The 21879-nt window shown below is 35.9% G+C and overlaps 1 protein-coding gene across 1 annotated transcript in view; it reads left to right on the top strand.

Moving 5' to 3' along the window:
• The window catches only part of STIM2 (stromal interaction molecule 2), a 168645-nt gene that overhangs the window by 131860 nt on the left and 14906 nt on the right, over nucleotides 1-21879 (top strand). Inside the window, exons 4-10 of the mRNA XM_029234816.1 lie at nucleotides 2925-3036; nucleotides 6984-7099; nucleotides 9993-10170; nucleotides 10691-10868; nucleotides 15971-16138; nucleotides 16819-16919; nucleotides 17164-17402. Coding sequence (XP_029090649.1) covers nucleotides 2925-3036; nucleotides 6984-7099; nucleotides 9993-10170; nucleotides 10691-10868; nucleotides 15971-16138; nucleotides 16819-16919; nucleotides 17164-17402 — 1092 coding nt within the window. The remainder of the gene's footprint in view (nucleotides 1-2924; nucleotides 3037-6983; nucleotides 7100-9992; nucleotides 10171-10690; nucleotides 10869-15970; nucleotides 16139-16818; nucleotides 16920-17163; nucleotides 17403-21879) is intronic.

The following is a 21879-nucleotide window of genomic DNA, read 5'->3' as shown; positions in this document are numbered from 1 at the left end:
TACTTTAGAACCACTATAATATTCTATTTATTAGATGGAGTAATACTAGGATTTGTGTACTTTAAACATGTATTATTTTTCATTTGATTTTTCTTATTTTCTATCTTGGTTCATTGGGAATTGATGTACTGGAGTGTTTAGATCAGGGACTTTTGCTTTTGATCAGCTGAACAGCCATAGAAATGACAGAGAGAATCTTATCCTGTTTTCTTGGCTGAGGTTTTTGTGTGGGTGTGTGAAGTGCAGCTGCACCGTCGGTTTCTTGGCAGTCAAGGCAAGGCAATTCTCAATGCAGTTCATCTTGGATGGGAAGAAACTTAAGATAAAAAGGCTACTTTGCATGTATTAAATTCAGTGGAAAGCACCCAGGGCCTGAACCTTTGGCTGATATTTATTCTAAGTTATTTGGCTAAATGGATACAGCAGCCTCAGGCACATGCCCAAGCTTATGGCAGGAACACATGAAAGAGATATCATTAAAAAAATAGTCAAAGCTTTGTCTCAGTATAAAATTATCAAATACCATATGTAATTTAAAAATTAATTTTTGTTAATTTTTTATGATTTAATTAAGCTTTTCCTCTAAAGAACACTTAATGAAAAAGGCAGATTGCTAACACCCAGCTTTGCTTGCAAAAGTTAATTCATAATCAGAAAGATCTTATCTCAGATTTATCACAGATGGATTCCCATCTCTGCTTTTATTGCTCATTTGTCTTCTTCACTCTCCTTTGGCCTATTCTGTGATCTATAAGCATTTTGTTTCTCCACGCCCTCAGATGAAATGCAGACGAATATGGAGCTCTTTTTTTAAGCACATTTGCATCCTTTCCTTTGGATAAACTTATCATTGTTCCTCCTACTCTTCAAGTATCAACAGAAATGTCTGAGTTGCTTCCAGTGTTTAACTGCTTGCTTATATCTCTACTATTATTTAATATTATTGCTCTTAGAGTAGTGTAGAATCAGGTCCTGAGGTCAGTTGGCCTGGGTTCAGATCCAGTTCAGCTACTGCTATCTTGGTCCCGTTAACTTCTCAATTTCTCATCTCCAAAATGGAGATAATCATGTTAGTGCCTCATAAGTTTTTTTTTTTTTTTTTTTTAAGGTTTAAAGGGAAAAATGCATATAAAGGGCTTAACTCAAAATAAGTGTCTAGGGCTTCCCTGGTGGCACAGTGGTTGAGAATCTGCCTGCTAATGCAGGGGACACGGGTTCGAGCCCTGGTCTGGGAGGATCCCACATGCCGTGGAGCAGCTAGGCCCGTGAGCCACAACTACTGAGCCTGCGCGTCTGGAGTCTGTGGTCCGCAACAAGAGAGGCTGCAATAGTGAGAGGCCCGTGCACCGCGATGAAGAGTGGCCCCCGCTTGCCACAACTAGAGAAAGCCCTCGCACAGAAACGAAGACCCAACACAGCAAAAATAAATAAATCAATTAATAAACTCCTACCCCCAACATCTTCTTTAAAAAAAAGAAAAGTGTCTAGGAGAAGAGACATTAGCTATTCTTTTCTTCATGACTTAGAACCAATCTCCTAGAATCCATTAACAGCTATCTTCAACTCTTCTGGGTGATTTCATTTAGTCTAAAGACCATCTGTATGCTCATGACTTCTAATTTATATCTCTGTTCCTTACCTCACTCTTCCCCAAGCTTGAGATTTGTATATCTGACTGCTACGTATATCTGCACTTAAATATCTAATACATACTTCAAACATAACATGTCTAAAAATAGAACTTTCGACCTCTATCACCTGCCCCTACTTGCCTCCCCAGTTTGTTCCTCCTCATTCTTTCCTATCTCAGTTAGTGGCAGCACTCTCCATACTTTTTTTGACTTTCCTCTAGCTATCAGACCCCATCCATTTCATCAGAACATCTGAAAGCATTTTCCCCAGAATATGTCCTGAATCTGACCACTTGTCACCATATCCTCTACTAGCACCTTAGTCCAAGGGAATATAACCCCTTTTGCTTGGACAGTTATGGAAGGAATGGTCTCCTTATTCCTCTCTGTTTTCATTCTTGTCTCTCACAATTCATTCTCCACATTGGATAGTGATATTTTAAAAACATAGATTATTTACCTCTCCTTCTTCTTATTGAAATTAGAAAAATATCCAGAATTTTTGAAAGTATTTTTTGACCTGTCCCCTCTGACTACTTTCTTTCTCTCAAACACAGCTAGTTCATTTCTTATCTTAAGGTTTTTACACCAGCTTTCTCCTGTGTTTGGATTTTTTCTCCTAGATCATCACAATGTTGACTCCTTGCTATTTTTAGGTCTTAATTCAGGTAACAGCTCCTCAGAGAGACTTTACCCTGACATCTTTTCTTTCTTAATAGCTGATCACTATCTGAAATTTCCTCCTCTTTTCTTCCTCCTTTTGTTAATTGCCCCTCCCCACTCCCAAGAGAATTTGTTTTATGAGAGCAAGGACTTTATCCATCTTCTTTATTGCCATATTCCCAGTGCTTAGAATGGAACCTGATACTCAGGTTTACAGTATTATATGGATGGATGGCTAAATGAAAGAATAAATATATATCTGGTAAGTTTACAACCAGGGAAATACTGGATTATTTCGTCCTGTTCAAACTTTGCATAGATGCTTGTTTTAGAATTAACCATGCTAATATTTTACCTTTTCCTTTATGTGTCTTCTCTGTTCTAGATTATAAGCCCTTAAGGGTAGGAGGTATGTCTCCATTGTTTTTAGCTTTCCATAGAATGCTACATATTATTGTAGTACTTATTATTGATTGAATTGAATTGAAAATTCAGTCTAACATCTTTATTTCCTCTGAAGTTATAGTATTGTTATACATATGTGTATGTATATAAATTTATATATATAATTTATATAAATTCTGAAAGCAGATGTGTTTAAAATATTCCTTCTCTTTTAATCTTTTGCAGTTCATAATTGGACCCTTGAGGACACGCTTCAGTGGTTGATAGAATTTGTTGAACTACCCCAATATGAGAAGAATTTTAGAGACAATAACGTCAAAGGAACAACGCTTCCCAGGTGGGTCTTTATTACTCAAATGTATTTTTTGTACTCCTGGAGAATAATGTTACTTTTCAAAGCAAAATCTACAAGTTACTTCTGTGGCTAAGTGCTCAAAGAAAATATTATAAATATATCCATTCTTTGATATCTGTACAGTGTGAATTTGCGAGCTTTAACCAATTTTTCTTGCCTAAATAATCTGGCCTTTTAAAAAAATTATTCCTAAGGAAAGTAATTTTGAAAATTAGAAGGTAGGTCAACTACATCTTTTTTAGGTAACATCAAAGGGCCAACCTCTGTGGAGCAGCTAAGCCTGCGATCTGCAACTACTGAGCCAGCGTGCTGCAACTACTGAAGCCAACACACCTAGAGCCCGTGTTCCACAACAAGAGAAGCCACCGCGATGAGAAGCCCGTGCACTGCAACGAAGAGTAGCCCCCAGTCACTGCAACTAGAGAAAGCCTGTGCGCAGCAACGAAGACCCAATGCAGCCAAAAAAACCCCAAAAAACAAAGGGCCAACCTCTGACCCCGTTGTAAATGTAACAAAAGCTTATTCATTTGATACGGATCCACCTTTATGAAAAGACCTATTTGAATGGATTAATGTACAGATCCTTAGTCTTAATTGGTATTCTTTTAATAACAACTCTTAATTTTAGTGACCATATGTTAAACCTCAAAAAAATGAAGTTTAATAAATAAATTGTAAGTAATAACAACGATTTTTGAATGTATATTACATAGAGGTACTGTATATTATCTCATGTAAGCTTCATGGTTAAAATGAAAAATTGAAAAACCAAGATTGAAAAAACCAAGTCAGAGAGAAGTTAAATATTTTGCCCAAGGTAGTATTTGAACACAGATAGATCTGATACCAAAGTATAGAATGCCAATTTATTCCTTAGATGTCTGGAATTAATTGTCACTACTTTTCTAAATTATGTTTTAAAAATTCCATTAGCTAACCTAATGATCGTTAAAGATTTAAATGTTAAAATTTGCATAATTCCACTGGAACTTGACCGTTACGAGATTCTTATGTTCCATTCCAACCTAGATTGTTTCTTGTACCAAAAAAGTCTGTCATAGTGCTATCTAATTATTATATGCATGTCATATTTCTAATCAATTTACTTATACATCCTATTTAAATAAGAGGCATTTGTTGCTTTGAAGTTTGTATTTTGGATCAAGTTGAAAGTTTTCATATCTTCTTAAATGTATTCTGAAAATCAACATCAGTATTTCTGATTTTACTGTGCACATGACTATAATGATGAAATTATGGAGTTAAGAGTCAAATCAGCAAGTGCATATTAAGTGTCTTTTATGTTCATGGTGCAACTAGATGCTGAAAAGAAGGAAAAAAAATAAAATAAAGTTCTTGCTTTTAAATAAGACAAGTTTCTAAGTTAAAACAGGATAGTAGAGCATTGATGGGATTAGGGTTTTTCAAGTTGTTTGTGTTACCCTGGAACGTATAGAATTTTTCTTATCCTGTCTTTTGGGAAGTTTCTTTATATAACAACAACATGAAATAAAATAGGCTGCTTGATTTTGTTTTTTTGAGCTGCATTGGGTCTTTGTTGCTGCACACGAGCTTTCTCTAGTTGTGACGAGCGGGGGCTACTTTTCGTTGAGGTGTGCGGGCTTCTCATTGTGGTGGCTTCTCTTGTTACGGAGCACAGGCTCTAGGTGCGCGGGCTTTAGCAGCTGTGGCTCGTGGGCTTTAGCAGATGTGGCTCGCGAGCTCTAGAGTGCAGGCTCAGTAGTTGTGGCGCACAGGCTTAGTTGCTCCGTGGCATGTGGGATCTTCTCGGACCAGGGATAGAACCCATGCCCCTTGCATTAGCAGGCAGATTCTTAACCACTGCGCCACCAGGGATGTCCCAGGCTGCTTGATGTTTTGACCATAAATGTTATAGCCACTTTTTTCTTTTGTTTAAGTAAAGGTTATCAGAGATTACCTCAAATTCTGGTAGAATTGTTGAGATAACATCACACACTTAATCAAAAGATCAGTTTTTTAAAAATAGTGAACACGTTACTACAGAAGAAAAGCTTATAAATGTGGAAGTTCAGCTTTCAGGTCAGCCCACTGGAGGCTGTTTGAATGGAGGGGAAAGGAAAACTAGAATAGCCTGCATCAAGCCCCTTTTATATGGTAATAGAAATTAGATGAGTCCATTTAAAAGCTTAAAACTTTTATATGGTAATAGAAATTAACTTCACAACTTTTAAACTTAAACTTTTTTGTAGGGTAACTGTAGATATAAGAGCTATTTATGAGAATGTATAAGAAAATGTATTACATATTCCAGATGTACACATACCTACAATAATTCATTATTTTGTTTCCTTTCTGTGGCATTAAAATATATTGTTACATCTGCAGTAGGTAGGTAAAATTATGTTAGTTTTATGTCATGGTTATCTTTAAGCCTTTTATTGTATTTTCTATATTCTGTAATTCTTGTTACCAGAGCTTATATTAAGGCTCTCTTCACCTGACACATGCCTCCTCATTCCTTTCAGACCTGTGTGAACTTTCCTGACATCCTCACCCACTCAGGTAGAATTGCTTCCACCTCTGGGCTCAAAATGAACTTTGCATAAAATTCTGTTTTATAGTTTCCTTTTTACTACATCTCATTGTCTGTTTTAAATTTAGTCTACCGATAGTATTGCTGTTCATTCATGCATCCATCCATGCATTCATTCATCTGTTATATAAACATTTATCAAGCATCTACTTTTGCCAAGCACCATGCTAGGTTTGGGGATAAAGAGATGAGACATAGTTTGCCTTCAAGCACTTTGATAAGTGTCATATTGAAGATGTAACAGGAGCATACACAAAAGTTTACCTGCAGAGATGATGAGGGAAGGCATTTTCTATAGGGCAAGTTAGAGTTCTTTACTCTCTAAAGTTTTGTAGAAACCTCACAGGATTTCTGTAACCTGAAATCTTCCTAAATAAAATATAGTGGTTCAGAGTACAGTCATTGGGATCATACACATTTGGGTTTGAATCCCTGCCTTACTTCTTACTAATTAGTAACCTTGGGCAAGTTACTCAGCCTCGCAGTACCTTAGTTTCCTCATCTATAAAATGGCAATTTTACACATATTATAGGTTCTTTGAATTCTAAAAACCCTTGGCACAGTACCCAGCGCGTAGTACATGCTTGTTTTAATCGTCATTGTTATTAACAATTTTATTATTATTATTACGCTTTGTAACCTAAGATTCTTCTTGGCATCATAGTTGGTTGATAAGAAATCTTAACTACTGGGATACTTGGATTTGAAGTCCAAAACAGAGTGATTTTATTTCCTTATTTCACCTGTGCCTTTCGGCACCCTGCATACTTTCTTCATTGCTAATGAAATGGTTCAATACTTCTTACTGCATCAGTCCCTCAGTTTACTCCCCCAGCCAGCGATGACTTTTTACTTTCCATTTATGACTTCAGTGGACTTTAACATTTAAATAGTTTAAATATTAGAATGTAAAGGTATAGGTGTTTTAAAAGATATTTATAAAGAAAAGCAATATGATCTAAATTGAGGATGATTTTTGAAAGTCTGCTATGTTCAGTAAATTACTTACAATTTTCTTGTTGTTTACGAAATGATAGTAAAATGCCAGAGGTAATTAATGCTTATAAAATATTTTGAATTTGATAAATTTCCAAATCATATTGTTATAGCATAAAGTAACCATAGAAAACAAAAACATCAATATAGCAACTAAATTATTAACATACAGGAGTGTTTGCACTGCTGAGTTTTCACTGAAAAGGTTTTCGATACATGTAACAAAGTGTTAAATTGCACAGGATGAGCTCTTAAAGTAATCATCACTAATATGTAAAGTGTTAAGTATGTTGCTGAAATATTTAAATTTACATACTAGTAATATTTTTAATATGTATGTATTTTTTAAATGAACAGGATAGCAGTGCATGAACCTTCATTTATGATCTCTCAGTTGAAAATCAGTGATCGGAGTCACAGACAGAAACTTCAGCTCAAGGCGCTGGATGTGGTTTTGTTCGGACCTCTAACGCGTTAGTATTCTCTCTCACAAAATATGGTGTGAAAGAATAATCAGATCATCCATTGTTGTTTAAAGAAGGAAAAAGTAAGAAATGTGGTAGGCCAAGAAGAATCCTCTGTTAGCTATGAAAGAAATGTAATACTATCTTAAAAGATTTATAGGGTGAGATTTTCTGTCATTGAAATACGGAGTGTGGAATTTTCAAAGCTGGTTACTGATGTAGAAAGCTGTAAAAACTATATGTTAGTTGATGATTTAGAATTAAATTTCTAGATTTAAAGCTCTTTACAGCAGTTTTAATGTTGATGTTATTATAGCTGGATATTCACTGAAGAGTCCTTAAAAAAAAGTTGCAATCTAACCATCTTGATAACAAGAAGTAATAAATCCTAACCTGACTTTATTAATTACCAGGAAAAGGATTTTTAAGGTACAGATCAAAAACAGAGGCCCTAGAGGCCTGCTTGAAACTGTACAAAGTAACAGACTATTCTGGCAGAAGTACAAGGTGGAGAATGTTATTTGATTGTTCTAAAGAAGAACATTTAAGAAATCGCTTTGTCATATTTGTAAGGAAAGTGAACCTTGTTCTTCTTTACCGTGAGAGGAATACTTTCTTCCCAGAAGGGAAGTTTAATATGTTTACTTCATTTAATTTCAAATTTCAGAAAGCTTTGGGGGAAAAATGTTTGAAGAGTACACATTTTAGAGGAATTATATTTTATTTTTCAGAAGCTAAAAAGGGATAACAAAATTAATCCAAGAAAAATGGCTTTCACAAATTATAAATTAAGAAATGAATGTTAATTTTACCTCAGTTCTTGAAGTTAAGAGACTTGCAGGTTTCTATAATACCATGTTGGGGGTGCCCTTGCTAGTAAAGGGTTACTGGAGTGGTTGGATGGATTCCATGACTTTACGGGTGGTTCTTTTTTGGCTCAGGCTAAAAGGGCAGCTGGTGAAACAGCTGGAACTCTCCTTTGTGAAGAGTTGGTGGAAATTACAAACCCTATGAAATAGAACACTGTTGAAATGCCAAGCATTCCATAAAGATGATACCCTTTCTAACCTTTTCCTTATCCTAAGTTTTCAACTGAATCTATTGGGGGTTGTCTTCTGTGAGATTTGATCTAGTTTTTTCATGTGAATGATTGGTGAAAATAGGAATTAGACTATAGAATTTGTCTCTGTATACAAACTGGTCAGGAATATTTATATTTTATTACTCCAAGAACAAACCACTCTCTAAGCCAAACAGTATTATCATTTGAAAAGAAACCAAACTAGTCTCAAAGAATGTTGAAAACAAATGTTTTAATAACAAACCAGTTTAGAAGTTAATGATGCGTAACCTTTTTAATGTGTTTGTCTTAGAATTATTATTTGAGTGAATGAGCCCTACAGTTGGAACACCCACATTAGATTTATAAAAAATTAGCAGTGTCAAGTGAACAGAAATACATTTTAAAGGAGTTTTCACTGAAATCTTTTCCAGTTTGTGGTACTTACTGTACAGTTTGAGACTTGTCCATCTGTTTATTCCTGGTGATTATAGTTCAGCCTAAACAAGGCTTATATTTGGACTAGAGCCTGAGCTGAACCTCTCAGTCTGAGGCAGAATAAAAATAAATCCTTTTGAGACTTTAGCCTTCTGCCAAAGAGTGAATAGTGAATCTCTTTCACTATAGGTGAGGGCGTGCACTCTTGAAATATGAAACACTGAGAGTCTCTGGCGTAGAACATGCTGTTTATCACACAATGTAAATGTATACGAACGCTAGACTTGTAAGCATGAAAACTTTTCATTTCTATAGAGCTCTTCATCTCATCAAACATGCAGAATATCTCCTTACTTCTGGAGGTGTGGGCAGTTAGGCAGTTTTTCACTGAAAAACTGTATCTCTTTTCAACAAATAACACACTATATTGTATTAGTTATCATGTCTTCCCCCACTGAGCCTCCACACTCAGATCAACTAGGAAATTATTTGCCTAGCGGTTGCTGTGGTTTGTATTACTGAGGACAGTAGGCCTGGCTCCCGGCTCCTGACTTTAGAAAAAATGTCAGGGGTTACTGTCACGCTTGGTGTGCCACAGGGGAAGGCGATCCCGATGTTTCCCTCTAGTAACCCAGATCTCTCTGGCAGATAACCACCTAAAACGTTACTAGTTATGATCATTTAACCCATGGTTTCTCAACCTTGCCACTATTGACATTCCGGGCTGGATAATTCCTAGGTGATTCTTTGTTACCGCCAGACTGGGGGCAGGAAAAGAGACTGTGTTATACATCATTGGATGTTTGGGAACATCCCTGGCCTCCACCTACTAGATACCCATAACAGACACCCTTACTTCCACCTTCCAAATTATGACAAGCAAAAATTGTCAGATTTCTGCTGGAGGGAATATCACTCTTGGTTGAGAATCACTAATTAATCTCGTTACATGGCTGTGTGCTTGGGAAATTGCTTTTTGGTGAATGATTAGGATTTCAGTTTGTGTATCAAAGCATGACCACTGCCTAACTTGTCTGAAGGAGGGGAGCTGGTAATGGTGTTACTCTTCATGACTCCTTTCACCCCACAGAGGACCATCCTCTCTATGTGATTGGAGATACTGTTGCTTCTTCAGAGCTCCCCAGGAATTCTGTCACTAGCTCCTGTAGCAGCAGGGGGCATGGTGCATCCATGTGGGTTTATCACTGCCCTCCTGTAGGTCTAGTATATCAGGTAGTTATAATAAGCACATTGATTATTTGAGGAGAACTTGTATATGGGAGGGACATCTTCATATTTTGTTTTGTTTTTAGATACCTACTATTTTTTAAAATAAGTGGCTCTGTGTACTGAGATTCTATGATACTCAAAGATTAACTTAACCATCTGTAATTGTCTTCGTAGGCCCTCCTCATAACTGGATGAAGGATTTTATCCTCACAGTTTCTATAGTAATTGGTGTTGGCGGGTGCTGGTTTGCTTACACGCAGAATAGGACATCAAAAGAACATGTTGCAAAAATGATGAAAGACTTAGAGAGTTTACAAACCGCAGAGCAAAGTCTCATGGACTTACAAGAGAGGTGAGTAGGTAAAAAAGACTATAAAACTGGGAAGATACAGTTTGTGAATATGTAATATGGGCATGTGCTTACCATTTATATTTAGGTTGGTACATACATCAGGAGTTAATTTCATGTTTTTGGAATAGTATCATATTGTCATAATTATAAATTTATTATAAAGGTATGCACTGGGGAATAAATGGGCAGAAGACCAGTGGAAATAAATCAAATATAGGTAGAATTATAAGTGAAGTTAAATTTTATTTTTAACATGATTTAAATAATTATGAATTTCTTAAAAGCTTCTTCCTGAAGAGTGTTTCCCTTCTATATCTTGTATTTTTAGCTCAATATAAATCAAAATAGCTATATAGTAGGTTACCTGATGTTCTTGTTGTCCAAATTTAAGATTAATAGAAAATGCTGTGAATTCTGATTGAAACATGTATCTTATTGCTTGATACATATTTATTGTTCATTAAGATAATGAAATTTTGGAAACTTTTGTGAGGAATTTTCATTTTTATTGTTTTGTAAGGCTTGAAAAGGCACAGGAAGAAAACAGAAATGTTGCTGTAGAAAAGCAAAATCTAGAGCGCAAAATGATGGATGAAATCAATTACGCAAAGGAAGAGGCTTGTCGGCTGAGAGAGCTAAGGGAGGGAGCTGAATGTGAATTGAGTAGACGTCAGTATGCAGAGCAGGAATTGGAACAGGTATTTATGTTTTAAAAAAGTATTTGTGAAGATATTTGTATTGCTACCCTGAGGAGTTTTTTGGGTTTCATTCAATCTCCTGCATTTAGTTCCATCATATACTCTTCCTTAGTTAATAAAAGAGTCATCTGTCTATATTGTTAGCATTGGTCAAAGTTCATTAGCAAAAAACAAAGTACCAACTAAAAGAAAAAGTTACCCTCATGTTCACTCATTCATGAAGTCCTATCCCATGCCATGTTAATTGTCTTGAGTGAATCTAAGATGTTTATTTAACAACTGTAGTATATTTCAGTTTCTGACTGTAACCTAGTAAAGTATATCTACTGTTAAAGTTCTCTGCAAATGTTAAGAATCTCTATTAAACATCCATTTGAATCCTGTTAAATGGTTTTAGAACATAATCTGCTACAAATTCTGAAGTTGTTCAAAAGGTGGGTCCTTTTCAATATCTGCTTCTACTATGCATTTACTCAGGATGGAGTTCAGGCATTGCACAGTCCTTCAGAAAAGGTGGGGAGGTCCTGGGAGAACTTAATTATAGGCAGATGTATTAGTTTTATAATTCTGCTGTTAAAAATTACCACAAACTTAGGGGCTTAAAACAACACACATTTATTACCTTAGAGTTACTGAAGTCAGAGTCTAAAATAGGTCTGCAGGGCTGCGTTCCTTCTGGAGGCTCTAGGGGAGGATCTGTTTCCTTGCCTTGTCCAACTTCTAGAGGCTGCCTACATTTCTTGGCTCATGGCCCCTTCCTTCATCTTCAAAGCATGTCACTCCAGCCTCTGCTTCCATGGTCTCATCTCCTTCTTCTGACTCTTACCCTTTCTTTACTGATAAAGAAGTTGAGGAACAAAATGAGGACGAGAAAACTTGTTCAAGTTTAGAGAGTGACTCGGTTGTAAAGCAGGGCCAGGAACCTAGGTATTCTGCCTCCCACTTTGCTTTATGCACTGTTGTCTTCTTAATCAAGTGCTAAGTAAGAATTATGTAATGGATGAGTTTCAGTTTCAACTCATGAGGAAATGTTCAGGGTACATTACTAATTCCTTCAAGATTGTCATTTTGGTAGGAGCTGTCTGACTGAATGCACCTATCTCTTTTGTTAACAGTTAACTGTTCTTTCTCTCATACCCCAGATACCTGTCTTTTGGGTCTTTTCCCTGTAAGGGGTTTGTTCTCTTAAGTTGACTCCTAGACCTATTTTGCAGTCTGGTCCTATTTACCTGACAGATCTTGTCTATGTAGAATGTAGTAAAGAGCCAGGGAGTTAACAAAAAAGGCGTACCCAATTACCAAAAAAGGCATAGCCAAATTATACTGTGTCCAAGAATTAGATACTATGTCCTTTTCTCCTGTGAGAACTCTGTGCCTGTTCCCACCCAGACTTCAACTCTTGGTTGTTCCCAGTACTAAATAAACTAAAAAGCTTGTGAGCTGTTTTTCTGAACTTTGCAGATGAGAAAGAACAAATCAGAAAGCAATAGTGGGGATTCTTCTATAGAGACATAAACTGGTAGCAGTATTTTACAGGAAACTGCCTCACAGTGTGGGAAAAAGACACAATATAAAGAAGGACCCCTAAATCAGAAATATTCTAGTCTGGGGTTTGGGACATAGAGACCTTGCATCCCTTAATAGACCCTAAGATTACTATGATACTACATCCCAGCACAAACGTAATAATCCTAATGAGATCCTGAGTAAGAGGTGGTTTAAAGGAGAGAACTGGGTATTTAAAAAAACTCTGTCCAACATGATTACAGTAATAAGAAACACAATTTTATGAGTGCTTACTCTGTGCCAGAACTTTATGCTGTGCACATCATTGCAAAATTTTAATCCTCACTATACACAGACATTATTTTCATTTACAGATGAGATGTGTACAGGTTAAATAACTTGCCTTAGGTCACACAGCTATTATGTGGCAAAGGCAAGATTATGTGTGTTTTATTCCAAAGTCCATGTTTTCCCATACTGCTATTAAAAGCTTTGTTTATAAAAGTAAGTTTAACTGGGAAATTAATTTACATATGTCACATAATCCACAGTTCCACATAGTTTGAAGTATTATTGTATCTTGTCGAGTGGGTAATCAACTTCTCAAAGTTAGAAGGCAGGAAGATCTGGTACATATTTTGTATAATGTTATTTTCTGTTAAACAAAAGCTTTTGGGTGAATAATAGTACTGCTTTATATTTTGTGTGGCTTAAATACTTTTCACATAAATTATTTTGTTCTTAAAGTCTCAAGAAGCCTAAAGTTAAGGCAAGTCATAGTACCTCTGTTGTACATGCAACAGTAAGTCTCCGAAAGTAAAGAACTTTCTGAAGGAAACAGAGGTAATAAATCATAAAGTTGGCCCAGAAACCAGGTTTTCAGATATTTAGACTTTCTTCTGTGATGTCATGTTTTTACTTGTTGCTGTTTTATTCCTAAGACACAAAAATTATATAAATAATTATTGTATTTTTAAACAACTTAATAATTCATCATTTGTAAAACCTATTAACTACTCAATTTTCACTACATCTATTTCCCTGTAAATAACAATGTTAATTTAGACTGAGGTTTGGAATTCAGATCAAGTGATAAACTTAAGAATAATGGCAGAGAAAATAGTTGCTGTTATTGGAAGGTCAGAATTTCCAAAATTTTGAGACATTATTTGACAGTCAATCAAAACATTGGTCAGCCTCAGTTTATACTAGAACTATATCAATTCTGTGTTAAATGTGTTTATTGCGCTTGTTTTGGGGAAACAAATTTATGGATATAACATTAAGGAAAATCTTTATGGTTAAAGAGAAAAACACGAGTGAATTTGTTCAGATTCTCTGTATACGTCTTTGTCAATGAAAACTGTATAGAAATTTTAGCTTTAAAATCTTGTGAGAGCTTCCCTGGTGGCGCAGTGGTTGAGAGTCCGCCTGCTGATGCAGGGGACATGGGTTCGTGCCCCGGTCCTGGAAGATCCCACGTGCCGCGGAGTGGCTGGCCCCGTGAGCCGTGGCCGCTGGGCCTGAGCGTCCGGAGCCTGTGCTCCGCAACGGGAGAGGCCACAACAGTGAGAGGCCCGCGTACTGCAAAAAAAAAAAAAAAAAAAAAAAAAAAATCTTGTGAGAAGAAGGGCCTGTGACCTACACTTTGTAGTGTTATATACAACTCTATGTCACAGGACCTGAGTTCAAATTCTCTCTTGAGAGATTAGCAGGGACGCCACACAGCTCTGCCAACTGTCTTATTAAGTGCAGTATTGTCCCAAGCACATTGCACAGGGAGTCGCGTCAGGCAAGTGTTGCTTACGATTTGTCTCAAGTGAGTAAGTCCTGTTTTACCCTTCCTGTTAATATTTTGAATTGTTTACTTCCTGTCTGACGGTTTTAGAGTTTTAAAGTTTTTAGAAAACTTTTTAGAAGTTTTAGAGTTTTAAAAAATACCTTTCTACATTTTTTTCCTGTAGTATCTGGCAGCTGTTCTCTTTATCAGAAATTTGTGTCTAGCACTCTAATTTAGTTTATTCTGGCACATGATAAGATTTATTTAAATAAATTGGGTTTGATCAGATCCAACGTTCTTCTGCACATTAGTTTAGGAATGAAGTTTTAGTTACTTTACTTAACTGTGGGGAAAATTAATTTGTGGTTATGCTGCTCCAGAAGCAGGATGCCCCATGGTTCATTTGTCACTTTGTCTGAAGGTCTTGAGTGTGTGTATGTAATTTCATAAATTCCATCATGTTATCTTTTTTTTTTTTAAGAAGATGTTGGGGGTAGGAGTTTATTAATTAATTTATTTTGGCTGTGTTGCGCCTTCGTTTCTGTGCGAGGGCTTTCTCTAGTTTTGGCAAGCGGGGGCCACTCTTCATTGCGGTGCGCGGGCCTCTCACATCACGGCCTCTCTTATTGCGGAGCACAGGCTCCAGACACGCAGGCTCAGTAGTTGTGGCTCATGGGCCTAGTTGCTCCGCGGCATGTGGGATCCTCCCAGACCAGGGCTCGAACCCGTGTCCCCTGCATTAGCAGGCAGATTCTCAACCACTGCGCCACCAGGGAAGCCCCATCATGTATCTTTATACATCCTTAGCTTGAGCTCTTGCTAGTTTTTAAGTGAATCATTCCTACAATGGATTGTCTCTTTATTCTGTGTCATTTTCTTAGTGAGACTTTAAGAGTTTTTTCCTTAGCATGTAATACCACCTCATACACTAAGCATTTTAGTTTTCTGTTTATTGTCTGGCTCCCCTAAAGGGAGGCTAGAAGAAAAACTTCCACATTCTGACACTGAAGCTATTCATAGTTTCCCATGGGAAAATCAAGAAGACTCTCACTCAGAATCTGTTTTCTCGAAATTTACACTTGGTCTGCATATGCTAATTTATCAACTTTTTGGTATGTGAGAAGCAGGAAAAAATTAAATAGAGGTGATAAAACAGACTATAATAGGCAGATATGCTCATAACAATGAGAAATAAGTAGCCATAAAGATGTCTGAAAAACTTTTTAAAAATGGTATAATTACTTTAAAAAAAATGAGTGTATAGTTAGGTAGCTACAGCAAGGTCTTTGGGGAACACTAGAAGGGGTAGTAGAACAGGTATTCACCCTATTTTGGATACTTCTTCATATCCTGTCCATAAACAAAGAAATACAAAAAATGTAATCCATTTCAGTTTGTACATGCCCTGGGTTTTTGTCTGTCAGTGAGTCTGGCTATTATAAAATATAAAAATGCAGTATTGCAACCTAAGATATATGCAAACTCCCTTTCACCCTCTGGCTTTACAAACTTGCTTAGTGAGTTTAAGAGGCACTTAAAAACTTCAGCTTTAGTTTTAATGTTAGAAATATTGTTTTAGACTGTGATTTAAAAAGATGTTTACAAAGAGCATAATTCAAATTGCCTTTTCTCTTAATTTTGGTACTAAAAAATCTTAAATATCTTTTAAAAAGAGAAATTTCTCTTTCTCTCTCTAACCTCTACCACCTTCCTCTACCCCTCTTTCTCCCTCCCTCCCCCCCTCCCTCCCTCCCTCCCTCCCTCCCTCTCTCTCCTTCTCTCCCACTCCTCCTTTTCTTTCCTACCTCCCTCCCAGGTTCGAATGGCTCTAAAAAAGGCTGAAAAAGAATTTGAACTCAGAAGCAGCTGGTCTGTTCCAGATGCACTTCAAAAATGGCTTCAGCTGACGCATGAAGTAGAAGTACAGTACTACAATATTAAAAGACAGAATGCTGAAATGCAGTTAGCTATTGCTAAGGATGAGGTACTCTATTATATTGCAAAACGTACTACGCTTCTGAAGGGATTAACCAGTTGGTATACAAAGATCTGAATAAAATTTTTAGTATTGCAGATTATTTTTATGAATTGGAACTTATTGCATAGATTGACTCTCATAAAAGTTTAATTTATTTAAGAGAAGTACATACCTTTCAGAATGACCTTAGTATCATTTAAAAATCATCCCTGCTATCATTATCATAAATGTTTTATACGGAGCTTTTCTCCTCTAGGTTGCTGCCTCATATCTGATTCAGGTTAGTAGTTACTAGAAATTAATGTCTGACTCTTAATAATTGTGTGAAACTACTGAGTCTTAATCTGATTTCTAGTGAAACAACAACAACAAAACACTCGGTGCACTCACTAACACCTCCATTGCAGTAGGATATAGTTTATGTTATTCTCCTAGTTTTAAATAGAAGATTCAGGTCTTTCTGATCCATAGAAATAAGGGAAAAAATTCTCCAGAACAAAGTTTGGCTTAGGAAAGCATGCTTTCTCCCTCATTTGTTTTCTTTTTTGGAAAATAGGGCTATATCTTGGCTAATAACTCCCCATTGATTTTATAATTATTAATATATTCAAAATAAAATAAACCTTATTCGTATATGTGTATTTTATCCCAAACCTAGCCTTATTTTTCTCTCTTTGGGTTTCTAGGCAGAGAAAATTAAAAAGAAGAGAAGCACAGTCTTTGGGACTCTGCATGTTGCACACAGCTCCTCCCTAGATGAGGTAGACCACAAAATTCTGGAAGCAAAGTAAGAATGTTACTGTCACTATCTGTCTATTTTTATTGTGTTGAAATGTGTAATTTATAGGCAATTTATGTTTTAACTTGTCATTTAATTATGTACTATTATATCATTTATACTAATTCTGAAAAGGGGTAATTTCTTCTTGAAATTGGTTAATTGCCTTGGTCTGTTCATGTAGTTGACTTTTTTCAGTGCCGTATTAAAGACTCTTTGATGCAACAAGTAATTCCTATATTGGCTTTTCCAGGAAAGCTCTCTCTGAGTTGACAACTTGTTTACGAGAACGGCTTTTTCGCTGGCAACAGATAGAGAAGATCTGTGGCTTTCAGATAGCCCATAACTCGGGACTCCCCAGCCTCACCTCTTCCCTTTATTCTGATCACAGCTGGGTGGTGATGCCCAGAGTCTCCATTCCACCCTATCCCATTGCTGGAGGAGTTGATGATTTAGATGAAGATACACCCCCAATAGTGTCACAGTTTCCCGGTAAGTGGTGAGTTCAAAAAAGAGAGTTGGTACAGTTTTAAAGGTAACTTTCTGCCATGCCTTTTATGAATCATTTGCTTTGAAATCTATGATAAAATTTGTGTTAATTCTTCATTTTCTCTTTTTTCTTTTTCTTGATCATTGTGTTTACTGTTTGACATACTATATGAGCTATGTGTGTTACACACATATATATATGTACACATATATAATAACACATACATGCTAAGTCACTGTATGAATGAAGTGCTGGGCTTTGAGGGAAAACATCCTTTCATATGGCAGCTTAATCTATAGTAGAAATTAAAAATTAGAGGAAGACCTTGGAAACCTGAGTTGCAATCCTAGCTCTGCCACTAACTAACCAACTGTGTGACTTTGAGCCAGTCGATTTATTTTAAATTGAGTTGCCTTCCCAGTAGGCATGTTTCATAGTATTTTGTTTTGCTTCTCCAATTCTATCCTTTTATTGAAGGAGTATTATCCAGCTGTATTTAACTCATAAAGCATTAAATCCACTCACCTTTACACAAAATTAAATTGCGTTTATATTTAGAAAACATACATTTTTTTGTTGCTAAAAAGTGGAGCTTCTCCCAAAGGTGGTTTTTTTTGTTGTTGTTGTTGTTGTTGTTGTTTTTTGCGGTACCCGGGCCTCTCACCGTTGTAGCCTCTCCCGCTGTGCTCCCGGAGCACAGGCTCCGGACCCGCAGGCTCAGCGGCCATGGCTCACGGGCCCAGCCGCTCCGCGGCATGTGGGATCTTCCTGAACCGGGGCACGAACCCGTGTCCCCTGCATCGGCAGGCGGACTCTCAACCACTGCGCCACCAGGGAAGCCCCCAAAGTTGGTTTTAACATGTAAAGTTTTCATTATAATTGCTTGTTATGCAGTATTCTTTGAAGATGTTTACAGTGTAAAGAATACATTTTGGTAGGAAGGTGAAATTTTACTATTTTAGATTTTATTAATAAATTGTAGAATTTATTAATACATATTTGGAATTTTTGCAAAGTTATAGAGAGTGTAAATTTAAAGTGGTGTATTTCTTGTATTAGAAATCATTTGAAAAACTGTTTATCCTTATTACTGCTTGCCTGATTCATTTTCCCAATCTTTGTAACCTTTTTGAAACAGTATAGCTAGAACAAGATTCCAAAGAATAGAGAGCAAAATTTAATCGTTAATCAGTTGAAAACTCACACAGAAATTTGAGTCTTTGAGACACAAATCATGATATATGAGCATTTTGCAGTTTGAAATTTTCTGTCCAATTGTTACAACTTTCCTAAAGTTATGATTTAGAAAGGGTTCTAATGTTAAAACAATTTTATGAAATAAAGCCCTGAGTTTGCAAATAATTGATCAGTGACTGTGTGCTTGTGTTCATTTCTGTGATTTTAATTATCTGGTTTAACGGCAGACATAATGCAAGCAGATTGGGGAGACACTAAACTCTTACAAGAGGAAGGGGGAGAGGACAGATTGTAAATGCAGTGAATACTGGGAAGTATGTGACCTCAATCATTTCACTTGCCCCATGCTGCAAGATAGTGATGGTTGCAAAGTTTTATCTAGATATGGGCTAGCTCTGCTGTTTGGATACTGTCAACTTGCGTTTATTTGAATTATGTGCCCTTAAGCTTACCATATATGCAGCACTGATTCATAAGTGTATGATTTTGTTTGAAAATGATAGCTTTTTAAAGTTGCAGTTCCTCCTTAGAAACCATAATTATTCGATATCAGAAGTGTGCATATATGTATTCCCTAAAATTAACTAGTTTTTTCTTTACTTTTTTTTAAGTACTTTTTGATGGGGCAAGATATCCACATGTGCATTAAAACACTTATAACTAAATGTGAATAATTTTTTAGTGATTGTGATACACAGAGAAATTTGAACTTTTTAAAATTCAGTATGATGCTTTAGAAATGCTGAAGTTTATTATCTCTGAAAAATAACTTTTGCCAAAGATTACACTTTGAGAGCTCTGTCTCCACCCAGTGGCACAAAAGTAATACTCCACTCTGTTTAGTTATAAAAGCGTAATTTCTGGACCTGACAAATAAACTCTTGGCAGTAGTACTAGGGTCTAGGGTAGGATGAAGGCTCTTCATTATATACTCTTTTAAGCAGTTTTAAATCTGCACCATGGATATGTGTAAATTGTCTAAGAGTGAAGGAATGACAAGGAAGCCTGCCTGTGGTATGTTAAGAGCGAAGTAAAAGATTATAAAACCATATACAGAATAATATTGTCTGTGTTTAATTATGTGTAAATAAAAAAGAGAAAATATTATCAAAGGTTAGCTCTGTATGGGTTTTCCCAGTACCTTTATAGTATCTACTAAATATTCATAGTGCGATTGTGGTAGCAATTTATTTAAAATTTCTTATCATAAAGCTCTTCAGATATGCTTAAAAATACTGAAAATAAATTGCTCATTTACTACAAAGATAAACAGATTTTAACATTTTGCTTTATTCATCTTTCTTTTTCTCTGAAAAAGAAAACACATCTCCTCCCCTTCCTACTAAAGTTGTATATCTTCTAAAGCCTGTTTTACTTGTATTACATGCAGCTATATTTATAAACAATAGATACAATTGTTGTTTGTTTAAAAATGTACATAAATGTTATCAAACTGTGGGTATCATTTTGCAACTCATTTTGGTCAAAAGTATGTTTTAGAAAATTTCCATGTTTATATACAGATAAATTCACTAAAACTGTTTAATATGAGTCAACCACAGTATATCTATTTATCTTTTGTAATAATAAACCACAGTTTATCCATTTTTCTACTGAGATAGGTTCTTTCTACTTTTTTGCCCTTGCAAAAATGAGCATCCTTATCTCTATCTCCTTGTTTCTAACTTTGAGAGTTTCTCTGGGTGGACACCTAGAAATGGATTGCTAAGTCATTGGGAAGGCACCTCTTATTAGTCGTTGCCAAGTTGCTTTCAAAGTGGTTCTATCTGTTTACATACCCACTGTTTATAAGAATGCCTGTCTGCCTGTATCCTCACCGTACTAGGAATGATCTGGTTTGTTTTGTAACTTGAATGCGTGTAATATGATACCTTAGTGTTATTAAAATTGTAATTTCTTTCAAGACTACTGAGGCTGTCTTTAAAGACTAAAAAGACTACTACTACCATTTCATATTTATTGGTGTTTGTCATTCAGATTTTTTCCTCTCTGAGTTGCTTGTTCCTGCTGTGGAATCTCCCTCCGAGATTCCTTACTTACCTGGAAGAATTTTTATTATTATTATTATTTTCTGGTTATTTGAGGGTTGCAGATGTCTTTTCCTAGGCCTTGGCTTTTCTTTTTTACTGTGCTATGTTATTTATTTTCTTTTTTTAATCAAATGGTTTTTTTTCAAAAAACATTTTTAATGACAAATTTACAAATCTGGTTTGTGTTTTTATGTCTTTTTCATAAGGCGATAGATTGTTGTTTGCTCTACTAAAAGTTTTTAACTTTCACTTTAATCCTTTAGTCTTTTCATCTACCTGGAAGTTATTTTTGTTCCTATTGTGAGTGGAATCTAAAGATATCTCTTGATGTATGGATAAACAGTTGTCCTAGTCTCATTCCTGCTCTATCCTTGCTGGTTTGTAATACAACTTCTCTCCATAGATACATAAATGCTTCCAGGCTCTTTATTTTTGTTCCATTGATCCCATTTTGCTTTAGTTGCTATATGTAGCTTTATAGTAAGTATTAATGTTTGATGGGTTTAATCTTCCTCTATTAAATTCAGAATTGCTACTCTTGGCAAGTTATTCTTATGAATTTTAGGATCAGCTTACGAAACGCCATGAAAACTTCCATGGGGCTTTTATTGGAATTTCTTTGAATTTAAAGATTAATTTTTAGCTTGTTTTTTTTTTATAGTTACATGTGTTACCTTTCTTTAAAAAGTTATACTTCAAATTGCTTGTTGCTGATATGTAGGGAAAAGCTGTTGATTTTGGTATGCTGATTTTGTATATAGAAACATTGAATTTTTCTATAAGAGTGTTTTGGATTTTGTTTTGTGGACAATAATAATGACATTTCCCCCCCCTTTCCATTCTTTGTGCTTTTTTCCCAAGGCAGTCTAAGACCTCCAGTAAAATGTTGAATAAAAGTGCGAAAGTGATTGCAGACAAATAGTGATCTCCATTTCTAACTTTAAAGAGAATGCTTATTTCATCATGAAGTGTGTTTTTTTGTTTATTTGTTTTGTTTTTTGCTCTGTGTTCGATGGGTTACATTTTTTTTTTGGCCGAGCCACGAGACACGTAGGATCTTAGTTCTCTGACCAGGCATTGAACCCACGCCCCCCTGCATTGGGAGCATGGAGTCTTAGCCGCTGGGCCGCCAGGGAAGTCCCTGATGGATTATTTTTAAATTAAGGAAATTAATCTCTATTTCTATTTTGCTAAGAATGATTTTTCTTTTAAATCAATGGATGTTAAATTT

Source organism: Monodon monoceros, unplaced genomic scaffold (genome assembly GCF_005190385.1).
Source record: "Monodon monoceros isolate NGI ecotype Baffin Bay Population unplaced genomic scaffold, NGI_Narwhal_1 Super_Scaffold_20, whole genome shotgun sequence".
In the NCBI taxonomy this organism is placed as follows: domain Eukaryota; kingdom Metazoa; phylum Chordata; class Mammalia; order Artiodactyla; family Monodontidae; genus Monodon; species Monodon monoceros.
The sequence above is the reverse complement of the archived record's forward strand: the minus strand, read 5'-3'. Positions and strand labels throughout refer to the sequence as shown.